General features: G+C 39.7%; 2 protein-coding genes and 1 non-coding gene across 4 annotated transcripts; 2 read left to right on the top strand and 1 right to left on the bottom strand.

Annotated features, from left to right (window-relative positions):
• The first annotated feature begins 10,244 nt into the window (after positions 1-10,244).
• LOC146514261 (ATP-dependent RNA helicase DDX54-like) lies at positions 10,245-20,779 on the top strand. 2 transcript variants are annotated; one of them, XM_085167278.1, is made up of 20 exons: positions 10,245-10,538; positions 11,458-11,584; positions 11,669-11,739; positions 11,828-12,016; positions 12,142-12,191; positions 12,282-12,323; positions 12,613-12,708; positions 12,797-12,918; positions 13,936-13,997; positions 14,326-14,457; positions 14,557-14,767; positions 14,962-15,000; positions 15,158-15,379; positions 15,491-15,564; positions 15,656-15,856; positions 19,407-19,555; positions 19,646-19,759; positions 19,849-19,959; positions 20,075-20,166; positions 20,330-20,779. In XM_085167278.1, exons 1-20 carry the CDS (start codon positions 10,422-10,424, stop codon positions 20,569-20,571), a joined length of 2,463 nt encoding a protein of 820 aa, XP_085023404.1. In that variant the 5' UTR covers positions 10,245-10,421; the 3' UTR covers positions 20,572-20,779. The 2 variants fall into 2 exon arrangements, with proteins under 2 accessions (XP_085023404.1, XP_085023403.1); XM_085167277.1 differs by having other exon boundaries at positions 10,246-10,538; positions 14,869-15,000; positions 20,330-20,778.
• Positions 10,695-10,766, top strand: trnac-gca (transfer RNA cysteine (anticodon GCA)). Its single transcript has one exon. It is a non-coding gene; the product is annotated as a tRNA-Cys (tRNA).
• On the bottom strand, positions 16,394-18,728 carry LOC146514262 (uncharacterized). The gene has a single exon (XM_085167280.1). It carries the CDS (start codon positions 18,386-18,388, stop codon positions 17,084-17,086), a length of 1,305 nt encoding a protein of 434 aa, XP_085023406.1. The 5' UTR covers positions 18,389-18,728; the 3' UTR covers positions 16,394-17,083.
• Positions 20,780-21,112: the final 333 nt, after the last annotated feature.

The raw sequence follows: 21,112 nt of genomic DNA, 5'->3' as shown, positions 1-21,112 counted from the left end.
TGTAGAAGTAATACTGCCCAAGCTTGCACACATGGAAACACACGCGCAGCTCAGCGTGCCACGGTTCTGATTCGTCATGGTCAGGGCTGATGAATCTGTAATGTGAAATTTTCTCCACGTCTTACCAAAGCAAATAAAAGAGCAGTGCTTGTGAAAGTCCCCATGCTGATGTGCACATGCCGTTTTAGTCACAACCTTTTTCTTCTCTCACCATCTCACAGCCCTTATTCATTTACATTCTGCTGAGCTGCTTGAGTCTTTGAGTGATAAAGCCATGAAAAAGAGAGTGAGAGAAGGATCGACTCCAAGGGGGGAAGAGGAGGTCCAGCAGTACAATGATGAAAGTAAGTCTTTCCCAAGCCGCTTCTGACACACAATAGCCGCTTAAAATACCCTTGAAGTCCCTGCCGGTGGCTAGTTTAGAGTGACAGTGACAAGAATAGGGAAGGCTACATGGCTTTAAATTCTTGATGAAATTGCAATTAAGACACCAGAGGAAGAACTGAGCCCGAGGCTGTGCAAGCAGCAACTTAAACACACATTGTGGAGGAGATGAAACTGAAAATGCCCATTAAGTCCTAACCACAGCCTTGTGGGTTCTCTGCTGTGTTAATGAGCAGTAATCCAGTGTTTGATCACATTGCTTCACAACATGTAAGGACACTCTGGGGGAGCTTATGCAGAGCAAAATCAAAACAAAACTTTAGAAGCTGCATGAGAAGCAGTGAGGTCTGAGGTCGTCTCAGGAACCACCAGTTTGCCTGGTTGTAGAAATACTCGCAGGTCTCTTTTACTCCCCTTTAGGGAGCGTTTTTGCACATTTGTCACATGTCTTAAGATTATTGGTTTAATGCTGGCACAAGCTGTAAGACTAACCATGGGAGCCCAGAAGGGGAAGCTGCCTTTTAGTACCCACAATATATATGTAATTGAAAGTTTGACCAAATGTACATACCTCTGCAGTTTTACACTGAAGGCAGTGAAAAGCCAGATTCTCCTTATACAGCAAAGGAGATCTCTAAGAAAAAGGCTTAGGTTCAGCTCGAGGTACGTAAGCGCTTCTGCGTTTTGATTTATTGCTCTGAAACAGCTCACATCGTTCTTATGGATTTATGTGCATTTCCTCTTGAGTCCTTGCAGTTACAATGAAACATTTTCCCTGTTTCTCATGAAACAGTACTTCATGCATGTGCTGTAATGTATAAAAAGCATGCTTCCAAAAGTTGCAGAATTAAAAGGTATATCTAAATAAAAAAGTTTGCAGAGACAAAATATCAGAGGTTTGGATTTGAAAGTTGAAACAGGGGCATGTTTACCACCACGTTGCATCACTTCTTCTTTTACCAACACTCTAAGTGTTTGAGAAGTGAGGAGGCCAATTACTATATTTTCTAAAATGTTTTTCCCCACATTTATTCATGAGGTAAGATTTCAGCTGCTAAGAGTTCAAGGCTTCCTGTGTCAACTTCGCTGTGTCAGAATAAATCAGATGTTCTGAATGGTCAGCAGGCAGCTCAGTTTAGCAGCTAGAGTCCTTAAAGACATTTTGGAATAAGCAATGACTTCATGTTCTCTAAGGCACCTTCATAGCATTCCAGAAACTGGTTTACACTGTGCTCTGGTAATAAGCCAGACGATCCTTCTCCCATTTGGCTCAGTGGATGCCACATCCCCATTTCTAATTTCTTTTTAAATTTCTTGATCTGTTAGACCGCCGAACCCCTTTCCATTTTCCCTCAGTCCTTAAATGAGCAGCATTTCCGGATCTTGCTTGTATTTGTTTTTTGTATTCTTTGTCGCATGGTAACCTAATGGTTTTCAGAAGTGCTTCTGAGCAGTGAATTACACCACAGAGTCAGTCTGCTTTTCTAAATCCCCAAAACGCCAAATCCCAAATTCTCAACATCCTAAACTTTTTTTTCCTTAATTGTCACTGATTTGGCATCAGTTTCCAACCTAGACACATTTCCCAGGCCCCACTGAGAATTTTTACTAAACTCTAAAGACATTAACAGTCACCAGAACACATTCGTCACAGTAATTCACCACCGGAGGCAGATGTTAAAACACGTTTCCAGAAAATGAAATCATCAAAACTCTCAACACAATCGGAAAAGAGTTCACCACTTTGTCAAAACTCCACACTTCTCTTGCAAAATGAAACACAGCACTTAAAACCACGCTCTCTCATCTGAAAAACAACTCCTTCCGCTAAAACATTGTATGTACACACTGTACTACATCACCTATTTTAGGTAGTAAATAGCAAAACTAATCATTTCACCTACATAATGCATGGACAATGAGAAACACTATAAAGAAAAACCAGTGTGCAGATGCAAAAGGTAACAAAGGCACTACAAAAAAAAAGTACATTTGCCTTCTGCTCTCCCCGGGGGCCTCCTCTTTACCTTCCCCTGTGTTCTTGCCGCACCATCGTCTTGCCTAACGCCTGTAAGATAAGATAAGATAAGATAACTCTTTATTGTCATTGCACAGTCATACATAGTACAGTAGTACAATGAAATTGGAAAACTGTCCTACGTCGGCACTACATATAACACAACACGACACGATATGACACATCACAACGCAACACAAACAACACAACACAGTATAATAACTTAGTAATAAAAAAGAAGAATAAGTGTATTTGTATTGCACACTGTTATTATTGCACATTAATTATTATTGCACCTTATAAATATAAATATTATTATTGTTGTTGTTTTAAACATTGTTACCTCCCCCTAAAAAAGTCCAGGGAGGTAGCCAATCAGGTCAGCTATTTGCATTGATCAGGGCTATTGCCCTGTTGTAAAAGCTGTCCTTGAGTCTATTTGTTCGGGACCTCAGCAGCCTGAACCTCCTGCCGGACGGCAGCAGCTTAAACACCCGGTGTCCTGGGTGTGTGCAGTCCCGTAGGATGCTGCGTGCCCTCTTGAGACAGCGAGTGCTGTACGATATAGCTCATAGGACTAACTACACGTCTCATGCTGTGTTTACAGTTTTCCTCATTATTTAACCCAAAAAAATAGAAATATGCAGACATTTCTAATATCATGAAGCTTGTGTGTCAACAACGTGACTCCAACAAGTCAGTTGAAGTTACTTGAGGGCTGTTTCATACTCTGATGCAGGGTTAAATTGTTATTCCAGTTGAGTTATCAAGACAAAGTGTGCTAAATGCTTAAATGATGCAATTTGTGTTTAGAGATTTCCAAAACTGTGATTTCAAATTACATTTAAATGAGACTGATGGAACTGTGCTCAGAGTTTAGAAGTTTGGAGTCACGTTGTTGACACACAAGCTTCATGATATTAGAAATGTCTGCATATTTCTATTTCTTTGGGTTAAATAATGAGGAAAACTGTAAACACAGCATGAGACGTATAGTTAGTCCTATGAGCTACATCGTACACGTAAAGCATAAACGCTTATCATATCATTTGTTCTTTGTTTTAGTTTCTTTTGTGAATAAAACAAGTAGGACACATTGAATAACCTACCTCAGTAGAGATCCTCTGTTGCTGCCATAATCTTGGCTATTTACTGTATAGTCATGTTGCAGGAGATCCAGGAAGGCGGGGGGGGGGGGGGGGGGGGGGGGGTTGCGTTCAATCCCTGTGTGCTACATATTTGGCAGCCTCATGAGGCTGGAAAAACCCTCCCATACAATTTTCTGATGTAGCATGTAATGAAACCTCAGTAGAGTCATTACTCAAGCATAAATAAAACTGTTTTGATCCGATTGTGAGATATTGCCACAAGAGAACGAAGTTTAGTGAGAGTTCTGAGAAAAGAGTGAGCAGTTCCAAGAACTGTAATGCAAACACAAGCTTAGTTTTGGGCCTTGATCCTCGCATAAAGAGCTTTCTCTCTGGATTCTCTGAATCTTTTAATAATATTACAGTAGATGATGACATGCCTAAATTCTTTGCAATCCTACGTTCAGAAAAGTTATTCTTAAATTGGTGAACCTTTTATCTTCTCTGTCTTTTACAAAGTGGCGAGCCTCTGCCCATTTTTACATCCGATAGGATCAGTTTCTCCGACACGCTTTTTTAAAAACACCTAACCTAACCTAAAGAGCTTTTTATTACGTGAATACACAGCATTGCATACTTCTGAAAACATGCTGCTAGTGCCAAATTCAAAGTTAAGACATATTATTAAAAAACAGGACAAATATAAAAGTTCCATTTCAACATTTCAATGTGTCTGTGTTTTATTTTCAGTTGAATTTGATCAAATACCACAAAACCTTTCAACAGTCAAAATCACCTATTGAGAGTTGACCTCAGAGGTTACAACGTCGATCATGATGGGTTAAGTCGGGGTCCAGAGAAATCACCAGGTTAACATACTTGTAAGTCTACTTGAGCATGTGAGTGCTGCTCCTCTGAGCGTCTTATCAGCCTGTGGCACTGAGCGTGGCAGGGTCCAGTCAGTGGCCAGATATTTTGTGCATGGCTGCTCTGTCTTCTTGCCCAGGAGCTTGGGGGGGTGGGGTGGCAGTTAAAGCCCAGGGCCCTCTCACCATCTGCTGCTCTCACTAGGGGTGGGAGAATTACACTCACTGTGCAGAACATCCTCTCTGCTCGAGCTCTGAGACTTTTATCTACCTCACCAGGTTATTCACATCAGCATGATTCACTCTGCCTGTTGGCATATTGAGCAGAACGTATAAATAAGGACTACAGAGTTAAATAAATATACAACTTAAATAGACGTCCAAATGTTTCAGGTGTTCTTCATATTTTCCAAACTGCTGTACTTGACTGATTTTAAAATTATGGAATTGTAAGTTTTCTTTAAGGGCTGAAAGAGTTTGCTGTAATAATAATAATATAAAAAATACATTTTTTTAGGTCATCACTCAGTGTAATTCTTGCATTTGACAACTTGGATATAATTTTCTTTCATGAAACAAAAATCCAAAGCAGATATTTCCTCCCATATGGCCATTTAAAACTATCTGAGGAGCTGTTATCAGATTTTCCGAGATTAATGTGCCCCTTGGATGTACAGCGTCTGGCATGAAAAATCAAACCAGTGTTTGAAGGCTTGCTGCAGGGATTTGAACGCCTGATATGCTACAGTGCATCAGTCGCAACACTAATTGGATGTTTGGACTATTTTTAAAAGGTCCACTGAACCCATGGCCAGCTTTTTGAAGAGTGCCGTGATAAATTATTGAGTCGACACAGATATGGAAGAATATTTCACTTCTACCCCCATTTAAAAGCTAAGCTTTACAAACCATAAGCTCAATAATCTCTTAATTTAAACATTCCCCTCAATCTCCAAGGCTTAGAGGCAGCATCTGCCACATACAGAAACATCTTTAGAAAAATCCAACCTGACACATGTTGACATCTGTTTCCTTAATGACTTTCATTCAGCATTCACTCGCTCACAGACAGAATGGCAAACTAGTGTATTTGTGCACTCACTAAAACACACACTGCAGAGTTTTTAGAGGTTTTAGCTTCTATGCAAGTCTCCTACAACCAAAAATACATTTGCATTTTAAAGATCTTATGATCACACTTAGAGAAAGATGGGTTGTTCGGCAGCCACGTCCCAAATTGGAAAATTAAAACATGCTACTGTAGCTTTGTTCTTTTCCTCTGTAGCCCAAGATGCACATCAACAAAAACATTAAAAGCCCTACCTGATGAATAATAAATAACCCCAGAAAAGAAACTGCCCGAGTCACATGATGTGGAGATGAAGGAGTTATTCAGGAGGGCTCTGCAAAGTAGGAAAACTGAGAGTTAAGACACTGCCAAGAGCTTTGGAGGCTGACCCGAAGGCATGCTGATGCCAAAATCCCGGTTTTATTTGAATGCTTAGTTGAAACCACCACAACTTTCCCGCTGCTGCCAGCTTCATATCTTAATCCCCCCAGGCTTTATCACTTAAATCACCCATAAGGACAAAAGCGGAATCCTATCCTGGCGACTCGCTGCACCTATTGCCTGTGTGTAAGCCCCACAGCCCTCTCAGCTCCCTGAACAGATTTGGGTGCAACGTCAGGCTATGTCTGTGTGTGTGGAGGGGGAATATGAATGGCATTAGCTCCAGGCTGTTGCCATGGTGTTGACTTATTTACTGTACATCAGCCCACTGACTTCAAGCAGCACAGTACATATTTGTTTTTGGCTGTCAGTGTCAGTGTTATCATCCAAAGGACACATTTCCACTGGGTGATTTAAAAAATTCAACTGTGGCTGGCTGTGAACAAATGAAGTTTATGAGCAGGGGCACAATGTGCTCTGAGCTGGAGATACACCGACCCAACAGAAAACGCGTTGTAAAAAGAATTCCCTTGAGAGGGAAACAAAATAGTAGTTCATCAAAAAGGTGTGAAAAAGCACAAGGGAGTGATTGTGAACGGACAACACGGCTACACCATGACAGTTGGGGGCTGGGGAGGTGATATCTTGGGCAGCTGTTTTCTTAAGCAACACGACGACTTGCATTTTAATGAAACCACAAAGGACATTTTATTTTGTGCAAAAATCAATACATGGATGAGTGGATTACAGGAGACTACCAGAGGCAAATATTGCCAAAATGTCTCATGTGAAACCATTTTAGCCTAAAATGAAATAAGACCACAAGACAAAAACTAAAAAAAAGCTCAGATTTGATCCTAATATTTGATCCCTTCATTTATCCGGTTGTGTAAGATTAATTTGAATTTCAAAGATTTGTGGGGAATGTGTTCTGTATATCTTTGACATGCATTTAAAGAGTAGAGGGAGCACTCTGTTTAGTAATACCATCAATGATAGTGTGATAACGAATGATAAAATACTTTTTTTCTGCTTAATGTGCTCATAAGGTGGCATTTAAAAGGAATAATCCTAAATTTAGCACTGCAAGTAATTAACAAGGAAACTTTGAGATTCTGTCCCCAAAGCCTGTGTTTGTGCCAGCAACTAAAATCTGTTTTTTTGGAGCATATTTCAGGGTGACGGTTGTATATAGGACAGTTGTGGCGTGGATGGGTACACTTTCCCTGCCAAAATGTGCTGCGCACTCACAAAAAGTTATGCAACTGAAAGAATTTGTCTTCCACGAGTTTTTGAGTCATATAAAAACACAGTCATCAGAATGAAAGCATATTTGGGTAACGCTCTTTTGCATGCTTGAAGAATATTTTTATCTCTTTAGTTGTTTCCTGGGGCTGAGCTATACCCAGCACCAAGGAAAAGAAAAAAGAAAAAAAGAACACAGCTTTGTTACTTTGATTTTTTTATCAGTCAGATAAGAGAGATTATATTTGCAAAAATGTGCAACCTTAATGTGAATTTGTCTGGATACACTGGAGCTGCAAGATACGGGAACTGTCTGTGACTGTGAATAATACATCGCAGAGATTCAAACTATGACTCAGCAATGAGACATCTGTGCCAGCTTTTATATGTATATAGCAACACTAAAACAATAGGGCAAATGGGTGAGGATGCTTCGTATCAAAAAGAAATGAAAAGCAGCGTTCCTGTTTGATTCCATTTGTACAATACACTGATTAAAATAGATGAATACATTAAGAAATGAATGTTACCCCACCACTGTGAGAGGCCAAGTGGCAAATGTTGTGCTGCTTTCAACAGAATTTTAATAGTCCGACAAGATATATATATATATAAACAAGTGACATCTTGGGTGCAGGCCAGGGGCGATTTTAGCCCATTTTTAAAATGAATCAAAGCACCCCCACAGATTTCTTACTTTTTTTTTGACAATATTTGCTGTTTGTGTGACACACTACTAAAAATATAAAAAGCATACAGTACTGTACTTGTTTGAGACGTAACATTTTAACAACAAAAGTATAGATAACCCCCCTCCCTCCCAAAATGGTTTGTTCCAGCTCTCTCTAGCGCTCTTGCTGCCAGAGCGATGGCGGTTGAAACGCAGCGGAGCGGAGGTGGAGTGTCTGGCTTAAAACAGGACATATTAGCTGCATTTAACCTTCAGTTACTTTTTATATAGTTAGGTAGGAGTCAGACCATGTTTCTTTTTAGCTGAAAAACATTACACCAGGTAACCTGCAGTGTTGAAAACGTGTTTTCCGACTATGCTTGCTACCCTATAATCCGTCCTGCTCTGTAGTAAAATCAGCGACACTTGACCGTCCTGTTGCTCCCATTGAAATGTATACAGCCTATTTAAAATCTAAAACTTAACATTGTCCGTAGCCTGCTGTTGTTACCACTGTCCTGTTTTAAATGGATACTAACTAGCTAACTGACTGAATGCCCATTAACCTTATAACTCCTGTTGTGTGTGTGTTTGTGTACAGTGAGAGCCAGGTTCATAATGGATATAAGGAAGTTTTTTTCAAAAAAAGGAGCCACATTCAGGTAAAAGTGTAAAATCAAATGATCCATCAATCAAGAATAATGTTGGATCAGTGTTTCAATATTTATATCTTTTATTAGATGTTCATGTGGTTTGGTTATTTGCCTTTTGGTTGAAAGTACACTGAGAGTGGACTTTTTGTTAGTGATCTTGATAGAATTTTTTCATATTAATGTAATTTTTCATCTAATTGAATACAATCTATTTGTGTATGATTGTCAGTCCAAAGAGGGAGAGAGGAAAGAGGGAACGTGAGGAGAAAGTACAAGGTCAGGAAGAGCCAGGTAAGAAAACAGACAGGGAACAGTGACAGGCACAACAGAAACTGTTAAACTGACAAAGAGAAAAAAACCTGATTTTACTCACACAATCAGGAAGTTGTGTTCTCCCTATATTAAAGCAGCTATACAGAATCTGCAAAACAAACTGGGTTGAAACATTTTGACCCTCTTTAACAACATTCCAACATAACATTATCATTGATCGGGGAGATTAAAATTAATGATATATTTTTATGTGGTTCAGCCACAACTCTGCCAAAACCTCAGCCAGTAATAGGCAGGCCAACTTTTGGACTGTCCAGTTGTCTGTATGACTGCCGCAGTACGTACATCACATTTGCACACTATCAGAAAGTGCCAAACAGCCCTGGTGGAGTGAGGAGCTGTAAAGAGAAGCAGATGCTCTGTTTATATTCTAAAAATGTTTTAAGCTTGTTTCAAAGATTCTGTACAGCAGCTTTAAATGTTTTCCAAAAGCACACATACACTTATCAGTGTTTCTCAAACTTTTTACATATATATCTTATAAATCTTACAACACAAAATTAGTATTATTAAATTAGTCAAATTAGTATCTGCAGTAAAGATTTTTTCATACATTGTATACATTCTACCACTGGCAAAGTTGCCTCGATTTTTATAGTTTTTTATTAATATTTTGTAATAATTTATTTGTAATAATTCTGTTTTGGGAGTGTTTTTTATGTATCTGTATTATATTATACATCCACATTAAAAGTGAATCTCTGTCCAAAAAATGCACTCAGTTTACTTTTTACTCACTATGAGCATCATTCATTATTCTCCCGCAGTAATTAAGGTTAGGATATGTATTTTTTTTTTTTATTCCAATCCATTCTTCTTTTGCAGCATTTAAATAACTTTTACCAGATTTGATGGTTTTGTTACAGACTTTTCAAAAAAGTGTTTTGCTTTTCTTTCACAAATGTGGGGATTAAATTGTGTTAAAATGTACAAAGCAGTGAAGTCATGTTTTGTGACAAGGACCCAGGCACAGAGAGACTTGATGAATTTAAGAATCTTATGATTTAATAAAGAAATTTGCAGACTTGCACAGAGATGGTAAAATTATGATGACTGATAACGGAGACGAAGACAACAGACGATGAGGACAGGGAGGAACAGGGGTTTAAATGCACCAAAGTGACAGTCAGAGAGAACTCGGGACAACATTTAAGGATGCAGGGACTGACAGAGACAGGTTTATCTTGCCTGGCTGGGCAGCTCTCTGGGTGCTCAGCACCCCCAAAGCTCTGATCCTAGAATCGCCCCTGGTGCAGGCATATAAAGATTAACCCAAAGGGCTCAAAATCTGCACACCAGCATTCAGATTAATCTTTAAAAGCTTTCAGATTTTAAACTATATCAGTGCTTTCTTTAAAAAAAATCCAATTTTACTTTTAGGGTGAGTGAACAAATTAATTCTAGAAATTTAAGAAACGTAGTCACAGATTTATTCAAAGAAACAGTCTTTAAATCCTGTGTGTAAATTGAAATATTGTTGTAGCTTGTAACGCGTTTCACACTCCCTGGCAGTAGGGGCAGCGTTGAGTTTCAAGCGACACGACTGCACTTGGAGGTAGAAGAAGAAAATGAAACTCACACGTGTTTTCAACATGTCTGCGTGCTGTGTTTTTTGATGGGGTGTTTTGAAAACTTGATGCCATTTCGATAATTCAGAAATCTGTAGAGAAAAACAAATTTCCTGCCGCGGGCTGAAAAGACACTAAAGTGACAGGATGGCTCAGAGAAAGAAGAAGCTGACGAAGAAGAAGAGACACACAGCCAACAGAGAGCCGGAGACCGACTCTGACGGAGACTTCGAGTTGGCTGTTGAAATTAAAGACGATGATTCGGTAAGTTTTAAATGATTAAAACCTTCTTATACGTCCTCTCGAGTCTCTTAATCGTCTGATCGTCGATCTGCGCGATTCATCGATGTCTAATGTCGCTGTTTTGAGCGCGCAGTTCTGTCAGCTACTCATGGTTTTGCTGAGCCAGTAGAAGGCAGAGGGGGTATAGCTCAGTGGTAGAGCATTTGACTGCAGATCAAGAGGTCTCCGGTTCAAATCCGGATGCCCCCTGAAAAATCCTTTAACAGTTTCTTCTCATATACTCTGAATTATTTGTTAGTACCATTGCAAAAACAGTTTTTTTTCATTCCGCTCTAGTTTTAAACTAAACTAAACCCTGAAAGTAGAATGGATAACTAGTCTCTAGAATAAGAAAAAGGTTAAACTAATTGAATATGTTGCCTTAATTTCTCCAGATATTTTTGTCCATAATATTTGTCAGAGATGCTCTTGTGCATACTTTTACTGTACCCAGTGGTTATTTAGGTACGATTTTGCTGTTACCTTCAGATCCAAGTCGTCTGGCCATTCTCCTCTGGCATTAACAAGGCATTTTTACCAAGAGAACTGCCACTCACTGGATATTTCCTCGTATTTTTGCATCATTCTCCGTAAACCCTAGAGATGGTTGTGTAGTAGATCAGCAGGTTTTGAAATGGTAAAAAATTGTAAATAACAAAGTGGCATCTGTGGATATTTAGCGTTTTGCTGCACCAGAGATGTAGGTCTCCCACTCTTACATCACAGCAACAACCCTTGAACATAAAATGAGACCCCCTCACTTAAGATTTTTATTAATTCATTCTCAGTATAAGGAATATTGAAATCTTTCACTGTATAACGTTTTGATCAGGTTTTTAGACGTCTTGAAGGTTTCATCTTGCTAAGAAGTAGCGCTCGTGTTTCTTTATTTGTCTCACAGCCTGGGCGGAAACTGCCGCGCTTCCCTGCAGCATCAGAGTGCTTGTCAGATGTGGAGCCAGACACCAGGGAGCTGGTCAGAGCTCAAAACAAGAAGAAAAAGAAATCTGGAGGGTTCCAGTCTATGGGTAGGTTTTCCACTATCTGCCTACTTGGATGTGTCCATTTGAGCTGAAACAAAGCTAGATGACCTGTCTGATGTCTGATTTCAGGTCTCAGTTACCCTGTTTTTAAAGGCGTCATGAAGAAGGGTTACAAAATTCCTACTCCCATCCAAAGAAAGGTTTGTTTGTGCTGCTTCGAGGTTATGCGTCATGTTACACTGTGATGTAAATATGTGACTTATTACATCCTTCTTTTCACCACTTCAGACGGTACCTGTAATTTTGGATGGAAAAGATGTTGTAGCCATGGCTCGGACTGGCAGCGGTAAGACTGCTGCCTTCCTGATTCCCATGTTTGAGAAGCTAAAGGCCCCTCAGGCCCAAACAGGAGCCAGGGCCCTCATTCTGACCCCCACCAGAGAGTTGGCCCTACAGACCATGAAGTTCACGAAAGAGGTGAGTGGAAATTACCGTTCATGTAGGTCTTGCAGGTGAAAAGTGTGAAATAAAGCCGTTAACTACATCTTTAGGCGTGTCATTAATGTACTACCTGTTTTCCTTTCTCTATCGGGGTCTCGCAGCTGGGAAAATTCACCGGTCTCAAGACTGCTTTGATCCTTGGTGGAGACAGGTGCGTGACTACTTAGCCGTCTTGTTACTTTGTTCTTCTTGTTGCTCTTTGATGTCGTCTGTTAATGTGAATGCCTCTGCTGTTTTTCAGGATGGAAGATCAGTTTGCTGCTCTCCATGAAAACCCTGACATGTGAGTGCTTTTATATATTTATTTATTTAACCCCCCACCAACCCCCCAACGTGGAGACCTAAGTTAATGAATAAAAATAAAATAAAAATAACAAAGACATGTAGAAGTTTCAAATTGATACCATAGTTGTGTTTACTGCAAATAGGTATCAAATCCCACCGATCTTGACCTTAAGGTTAGAATTCAGAGGTCAAGTTTTTTGAAAGTCACATGATAACTTAAGAAAAAGGGTAAATAGGATTTTATGGATTTTTATGCTGAAATGCTAAGCTCCGTTTTCCCCCTTCAGTATCATCGGTACCCCTGGTCGTCTTATGCACGTTGTCATGGAGATGAACCTGAAGTTGCACAGTGTGGAGTATGTGGTGTTTGACGAGGCTGACAGGTGAGAAATTGCATTTTTCATGTTTTTTTGTTTTTTATTTATTGTTCTAATTTTCCAAATTGAATTCTGAAATGTTTTCCTGAATCAGGTTGTTTGAAATGGGCTTTGCTGAGCAGCTTCAGGAGATCATCCGCAGACTTCCAGACACCAGACAGACTCTGCTGTTTTCTGCCACCCTGCCTAAACTGTTGGTGGAATTTGCCAGAGCTGGTAAGATTAACTGTTTCATTTCTATTCTGTTAGGTTTAATTCAGTTGAGTCCAAGTCACAATATTGAAACTCTGTGTTGTAAGTAAACAGCCTAAATTATAGATAGATCGAGTTGATTTGTTTCATCTGAATGTAGCTGATATCTTCTGCATATTAGAGAAAATACATAAACTGTCTTCTAATATTTTCCCATGGCTGCTGTTTTTAACTGTCTTCAGGCCTTTCTCTCACCTTCATGCCCCACTTCCCTCAGTTTTTGTTAATTATGAAAAAAAGATGAAAGTTAGCATCTTTTTTTTCTTGGGAAATGAAAGTTAGCAGAATCTATCGATATACTCTTGTTACCTTTTCACTACAAAAATCATATTCAAAGTCATATCCATTTGAGTCCCAGTCATGCAGATCTAGAGAACAGTTGGTGAACACCTGCCAACCACTGGTTGGTAGCACAAAATGTGTATTCCCTGACCAGTTGGTGGGTGCTAGAGGTTGCTGGTGTTTGCAGGGTTAAATTGGTTACATATAGGTTGCAAACACTTGCCAATTACTCCACAAGCAGCGGTGAAACTGTGAAATGGCAACACTATTTGTGCCTTTTTCAAATGTGTTAGCCAATTTGGTGAGGCATAACTTTAACTTTGAAGGTGAATGGTTTCCACTTCCAGTTTGTATCGTTCTTCACGTTTTACTGTTGATCAGCTGGTAAGTTAGTGAGTGCTTGGAGACAAGTTGGTGTTTTCTATACAAACCTCTACAGTTGTTACCTGGATCCTCACTGGAGAGGGACATGTGACCAGAGACCATAGAGAGTGAATGACATTCTTTGACTTCAGGGGATTATGGGAAATAACTGCTAACAACGAGAAGTGGGCGTAACCTGAACTGAAGACCAATTTTTTCTGGCTTATTTTCTCATCATAAAGCATATTCATTCAACTTAGCTTCCATATTTTTTAGCATCTAAAGGCAAATAATCCTAATTATATTCACACCGGTGTATACAAACTTTTTTCTCAGGCCTGACAGAGCCTGTACTGATTCGTTTGGATGTGGATTCCAAGCTCAGTGATCAGATCAAGGTAAAAAGGCAGAATTTGCTTTTGTTTTATTTACCTTTTGTTTAATCTGAGAAATTAGATGGAAGGTTTTGCATTATTTATTACAACCTCAGTACAGGATTATTGCATCTACTCTACATGCTAACTTATGTTAAATCAGCTACTGTGTCAGTGTCTTGGTCTTTCTACTTGTTGCTCTGTCTTCAGACACTTGCTATTCAAACATTTTGTATTCTTCTCCCAGAAATGTTGAATGATTTAAATGTAAAGCCCAAAGCAAAAGTCCTTACAGTCACCTGGATGTTTCCATGGCTTTGAGCATGTTTTCATTTCTTCTAACTTTCATCAGCTGTCATTCCTTCACCTGCGTGTGGATGACAAGCCGGCTCTGCTGCTCCACCTCCTGAGGAACGTAGTGAAGCCTCAGGAACAGACAGTGGTCTTTGCTGCCACCAAACACCATGTGGAGTACCTAAAGGAGGTAAGATAACAGTGTAGCCTAAATTTGTGAAAATGTTAAATACTGTTTTAAAAACTAGAGCTTTAGTTGACTTCTTCTTTTTTTTCTCCTGATGTCCAGCTGCTGTCGTCAGAAGGTTTAGAGTGTGCCTACATCTACAGTGCCCTTGATCAGACTGCCAGGAAGATCAACATTGGGAAATTTGTGCATCGGAAAGCCATGGTGCTTCTGGTGACTGATGTTGCTGCTCGTGGTATAGACATCCCCCTGCTGGATAATGTCATCAATTACAACTTCCCCTCCAAGGCCAAACTTTTCTTGCACAGAGTTGGTGAGCAGCTGTATGCAGAAGGAACAAAGTGATTCAGCTTCTTTAATTTGAAATGATTAGGCCAGCATTACGTGTATTTTTCCCCTGTCTTTTCCCATCAGGGCGTGTGGGACGAGCAGGCCGAAGTGGCACAGCCTATAGTCTGATTTGTCCTGATGAAATGCCTTATGTCTACGACCTCCACCTCTTCCTAGGGCGACCAGTTCAGTTTGCTTCACCTGAACAAACACAAGGTAGACTCTATGCCTGTCAGATGCCTGTCAGGTCTTAAAGTGACAGATGAACTGTTTAACTGATGTGCTACACATTTGAGGTTGCTAATAAACTTTATTTAGTGCTCTTTTTATCTGTCACTGTATTGAAATGTCTGCATTTCTTTTCGTACTCCAGATTCAGAAGGTGTGTTTGGTCGAGTCCCTCAGAGGATCTTGGATGATGAAAGTGCTCATCTGATCACGTCTCACGAAAACTCCCTGGACCTGCAAAATCTGCTCCGTGTCTCAGAGAACGCCTACAAACAGTACCTCAAGTCGCGGCCAAACCCCTCGCCGGAGTCCATCAGACGGGTTAAAAACACAGATGTGTCCAGCATGGGTGTCCATCCAGTACTTGGTAAGTTCAAAGGAGGATAAACTATAAAAAGAAGAGAGAAATTATGAAGATAAACAAAAGGAGTAGTGAGGAACTGATGGCAGTTAGGTAAGACAATTTGATTTGTTTCAGGGTGTGGTCTGGAAAAAATGGAACTGGAGTGCCTTCAAATAGTCGATGCCATCAAGAGCTACAAATCCAAAGCGGTGAGTTTGATGCAGACACATCACAGCGCTGCATTTTCTGGTAAAAAGTGTTCTAGTAAGCAAAGAAACATATAATTCTCTCCTGAAATAGACCATCTTCGAAATCAACTCCAGTAGTAAGACACCAGCCAGTGAGGTGATGCGGGCCAAACGCTCTAAAGACACTCGGCTAGTGGACAAATTCAGCAAGCAGAGAGAAGACCGAGCTGCAGAAAGCAGGCTGCAGCAGCCAACCAACCCCACCACTACTGCTGACTGTGACATCACAGAAAAGGATGAGAGTGATTTAAATGTAAGCATGGGTGAAGTATTGCTTCTTTCTTTCTTCCCTGGATCGCTGTAGTTGCAGGTTTACATCAGTTTCATTAAGGATTAAGCACACATGGAACTCCAGTAAATCATAAATTAAAATGTGGATATTACCTGTCCACAGATTCATGGTGACATATCTGCTCTTTTAACTGTTTGGTGACTTCGCTTTGTTTGGCGATTGTAGAAATGGTTTACATGAGATTATAGCTGAGATTCAGAGGTTTCTGCAGCACTTATATTTCTGACCTCTTGTTATAACCGATTAAATGCGATCTCCTCCCTTTTGCCCCCATTTTTGGTGGTGTGGGTGCAAATGATCAGGCATGACATTCTCAAAAGAAATCAGATAAGATACTGCAAATAATTATTTCTGCATTTGTGCGATTGAAATGAATTGAAAATGTGTATGCAATGATACAGTTTTAAAGATTTGGCCTAAATAATTTTTCGAGTGAATGAGCCTAAACATGATGACCTAACCAGTGACACCGTGTCACCTGTGACACACACACACACACACACACACACACACGTATGACTTTGCCGGTTTCAGCTGAAACAATTTCAGTGTTTCAAACCATGTTCCAGGATTTTTCCTTCACCATTTATGAGGTTTCAAGAAGAAGATAAACGACAGATATGAATGTTTGAAAAAGTTATAGATGAAAAGATTAGATGAAAAATACTCAAAGGATAAATTCAATTGTTTATTGTTTTATAAATAAGTTGAAAAAGAAAAAGTTAAACAAGTAAATAACGAAACAAGGTAAAATGAAGTAAGAACAAAAAGTTAACAAGTAAATAACGAAACAAGGTAAAATGAAGTAAGAACAAAAAGTTAACAAGTAAATAAAGAAACAAGGTAAAATGAAGTAAGAACCTAAAGTTAAACAAGTAAATAACGAAACAAGGTAAAATGAAGTAAGAACCAAATGTTAACAAGTAAATAATGAAACAAGGTAAAATGAAGTAAGAACAAAACGTTAACAAGTAAATAAAGAAACAAGGTAAAATGAAGTAAGAACAAAATGTTAACAAGTAAATAACGAAACAAGGTAAAATGAAGTAAGAACAAAACGTTAACAAGTAAATAAAGAAACAAGGTAGAGGAGAGAAAACCCCAACAATCCCCTCTGAGCACGCACTAGGCGACAGTGGGGAGGAAAAACTGCCTTTAAACGGGCAGAAACCTCCGGCAGAACCAGGCTCAGGAGGGGACAGTCAACTGCCGGGACTGGTTGGGGAGGTGAACAGAGGTGGAGCAAGACGAGGCTACACCAGGTGAGGAAGCAGTAGAGTCTCTCCTCCAGGGCCAGCAGAAACGTTTGTTCTTCTTTTTCATGCAGTTTTCTACAAGAGCTTTTTTTTCCAGGATGAGGGTTCTCAACTCATCGATGGTTTCTGCGTTTTGTATCTCAAGCTTCTTGCATGTTTTCTCCACCTCTTCCAGTGTTGCTCGTTTTTCTTCAAGCTTTTCCTTGAGCTCTTTCGATGTTGCCTCCTGCTTTATCTTGTCCTTGTGCATGTCTGCGTTTCTCTGTTGTACTTCTTTGTACATGTCTTGTAGCTCCTCATTTCTTCTGTGGATATCTTGGAGCGTACGCTGCAGGTCGTCATGTATGTTATCTTGTTCCTGCTTTTGCACCTGCATTTCAGTGTGTTTGCGCTTCAAGTTGTTGTATTCCAACAATATCCCCTTAGTGAGCTCGGAGTTGTTTCTCGCCATTTGACCCATCCTTTTCTGCATGTGTGAGCATTGTTTGTCCAGTTTTTCTTTTTCCCCTTCTAGTTGACTTGTTTTGTCCTTCAGTTCACTACAAAACTGTTGCAGTTTTAGATTTTTACCCTCAAAGTCTTCGACAATACGTTTCTCTTCTTTCAATCTGTCTTGCTGTTGCTCTTTCTCTTGAAGAAGGTCTTTATTTTGGCGCAGTGTATCATCCAACTTTATTTTCAGCATCCTGTATTTTTCCTCCGTGACTTTGAGTTTGTGCTCCATGTCTCTTTGCTTTTTCTCCTGTTCTTCCTTCTGTTGGAGGATTTCTTTGTTTTTTTTCACAGCTTCATCGAAGTTTGTTTGGAGCAGCTGATTCTTTTGGTCCATATATTGGAGATCCCATTGTGTCTTCTCAACAGTAGCTTTGCTGTCTTTAAGCTGGTTGGACATCTCCTTTAGTTCCGCGCTCTTTTGCTTGTTTTCCTTAATTAGGAAGACAATCTGCTCTCGTGCTTGTCCAAACTTGATTCCCCAGCCCTCATTAATAATTGTTATGTCGGGCTGGCGTTGTTGTCTTTCTTCCAGGTTTTTATTTTGCGCTTCCATCTGTCTACACTTCTCCTGCAGTTGAAGTTTCTCTTCTTCAATCTGTTGAATTTTATTCTGGAGATGGTAGTTTTCCTTCTTACTGTCATGTAATGCCCTTTGGACGGCTAAGAGGTCATTTGGCCGGCCACGACAGGAAGGAGAAGCGGCGTAATCTTTTTGCCTTGGTTGGTGTCTTGTTGGATACATGTTGAAGGTTGTAAACGACAACTCTGAAAAGTTTTCCAAAAGTTTCTGTGGTGAACGTGTGAAGGCTGCAAACACAAATGCTGCGAAGACACGAACTACAAATTGCTGTTTCTCACCCCTGTTTAAGGACAAACTTCAAAGGATCAAAGTGTAGTGACATCATAACTCCGTGAGCCAATGAGATTGTCGTGTGACATTTTGGAATGGGGATATTTTTTTTTAAACCGTTTTCAAATTTAACTTAATATTTGACTGTTTCTTAACTGACCTGTTTAGCTGATTAAGAAATGAATTGCCACGAGCATCTCTAATGTTATATAACAGACAACAGAAAAAAACCAGCTTTTTTTTCTCTAAGTAATAGAGGTATAATACATTTTTTAAGTTTTTTTTTTTAAATGATCCTACTTTTTATAAGAGGGAACATTATTTAAAGAATATGTATTTAATTGAAAAACTCTCTATTCATCTAAAGGCTATAACAAAAAAGGTGAGCTTCCTGCTCAAAAATGAAATGACCAAAATAAATGGAGCATTTCTCTGCAATTACAAACTCTGTGTAAACAATCGTGGTTTCAAAATAAGGCTAATGCTTGTGAGATGTCATCACAGGTGTAAATATTACTGCAGATGTTACTATGTCAAAGTCTCACAACTGTCTTATGTTTATTTATATAGGCAAGACCTACTTTTCACTTTTTAGCTTTGCTATATGTTCTTGAGTGTATTAGTTTGCCAGCAGCACGAACATGTACTAGTGTCAATAATAATAGTACGGTGGATTAGAAAACCTGCTCACAAGTTGAATAAACACCCAGGATTGTTTCATCATTTTCATTCAAAACCAATATTTGAGTCAAAATGAGAAAGTTGTTTATGCTGTCTGATGAAGAAGAAGCAAAATAAAGTGCAGTTTTGATGTAGATGATGTTGTATACAAACTAGAAGAGGAAGATAGTAGGATCTCTGTATCATGTTTTGTCACTTTGTACCATGTAATTCTTTCTATTTCCACCAGGGGGTGTTTTCAGAGGTGGTAGGTGGTAAAAGAAGAGGTCAGCAGGAAGATGGCGAAGAGCGACCAAAGACCAAGAAAAAGAGGCAGTCAGGCAAAGATGAAGAGTATTATATCCCTTACAGACCTAAAGACTTTGACTCTGAGAGAGGGTGAGGCATTAAACTGTTGCATCTGTTTCTTTAAAAAATGTGAATGGCTTTGTGTTTTATGCTGTTTTGTCCTGTGTTATGCGTCGACAGGTTGAGTCTCGGTGGAGAGGGCAGTGCTTTTGAACAGCAGGCCTCTTCAGCTGTCCTTGATCTCATGGGAGATGAAGGCGATCGCCTTAACCAGCAGAAGAAAATGATGAAATGGTACAAATTTCCCTATGTTTGACTCATATCCACCAAATGGTCATTTCAAACTATAATTTAAAGTCTTTTTTCCCCCCTTCTTTTTTTAGGGACCGTAAGAGGAAGCGTTTTGTGAGAGAAACGGGAAAAGAAGACCAGAAGAAGAAGATCAAAACAGACAGTGGTCAGGTTATCAGTAAGAAGAAGAACAGGAAGAACTTGTATCCTTCCAACAAAAAGCTTCTCTGTGTGCTGCTCTTAATGACCCTCTTCTCTACTCCTATGACAATGTTAAGCTGTACTGTGAAGATGTTGTATCACTTGACAACATGTCAGTTATGAGGAGTGGAAGAAAAAATACAAGATTGATGATACAGGATCTGGATCAGATGGAGAAACAGGCGGAGGAGGCAGGAAGCCAGCAAGAGGTAGGAAGGCATCAAAATGAATAGCACAAACATGTCTGCCTGTTAAATATAGACCATCAGCCACCATGTTTTAACTCAACTCTAAAGGTAAATACTTCAAGTCCCTCTTCCAGGCTTGTGAGCTGTAACCTCCAACCTCTTTGTTGTGTCGTGCCTCTCCCAGGTCGTGGCCGTGGCCGACGAGGTCCAAACGTACAGAGCTCCGGTGACCACAAAGCACGCTCGGAGCTGAAAACAAAGGATCAGATCATGAAGCAGCGCAAGAAAAAGCAGAAGCACCAGTTCCTGCAGGGCGGGGGGATGAGGAAGCTCTGCTCCAAGAACAAAAAGTGGCTCGGAGAAGTTAAAAAGTCAGGTTTTGGAAGGGGTGGCCATAAGAAAGGCAAGCTGAGGAAGAAATTATGAGGAGGACAGAGGGTTGATGGTGTGGAGGACATCACGAAGAACTGGGTGATAAGCGTCAGAGTCATCTGAGAACATCACCAAAGATTTTCCTGGCGCTTTGTGTGACTGTAGATTAAGGAGAAAATGATTTGTGCGTCTTTACACTGCAGAAATGCACATCACTTCTTCCTTGATGGCCTGCTGAACGCTGCGTTTGCCACAGAGTTATGTTTAATTATGATCCACTAACCTGGATTTACTACTTGTAAGCATGTTGGCAGTCTAATAAAAGTGTTGAAAAGTGGAGTACTGAAATATGTCTTATCAAAATGGTAAAATACAGATATTAAATATTGTGTGCTTAATTTGCAGTTAGTTTCAAAAATTGTCTCGCCTATGTTTTCTTAAAATAAGAGGTGCTCTATAAAAATGACATTAAATTCTGTAAACATGCCCTATTTGCAATTATTTATCATTAGTGTTGTCCAAGTGGTCTCATTTCAAAGTTCAAAGCGAGCATCGGAACGGGCAAGAAAGGCGACTTTTAATTGACTTTGAATGT

The sequence above is a fragment of the Neolamprologus multifasciatus genome, chromosome 7 (assembly GCF_963576455.1).
Source record: "Neolamprologus multifasciatus chromosome 7, fNeoMul1.2, whole genome shotgun sequence".
In the NCBI taxonomy this organism is placed as follows: domain Eukaryota; kingdom Metazoa; phylum Chordata; class Actinopteri; order Cichliformes; family Cichlidae; genus Neolamprologus; species Neolamprologus multifasciatus.
This window is presented reverse-complemented; position numbering and strand designations above follow the sequence as displayed.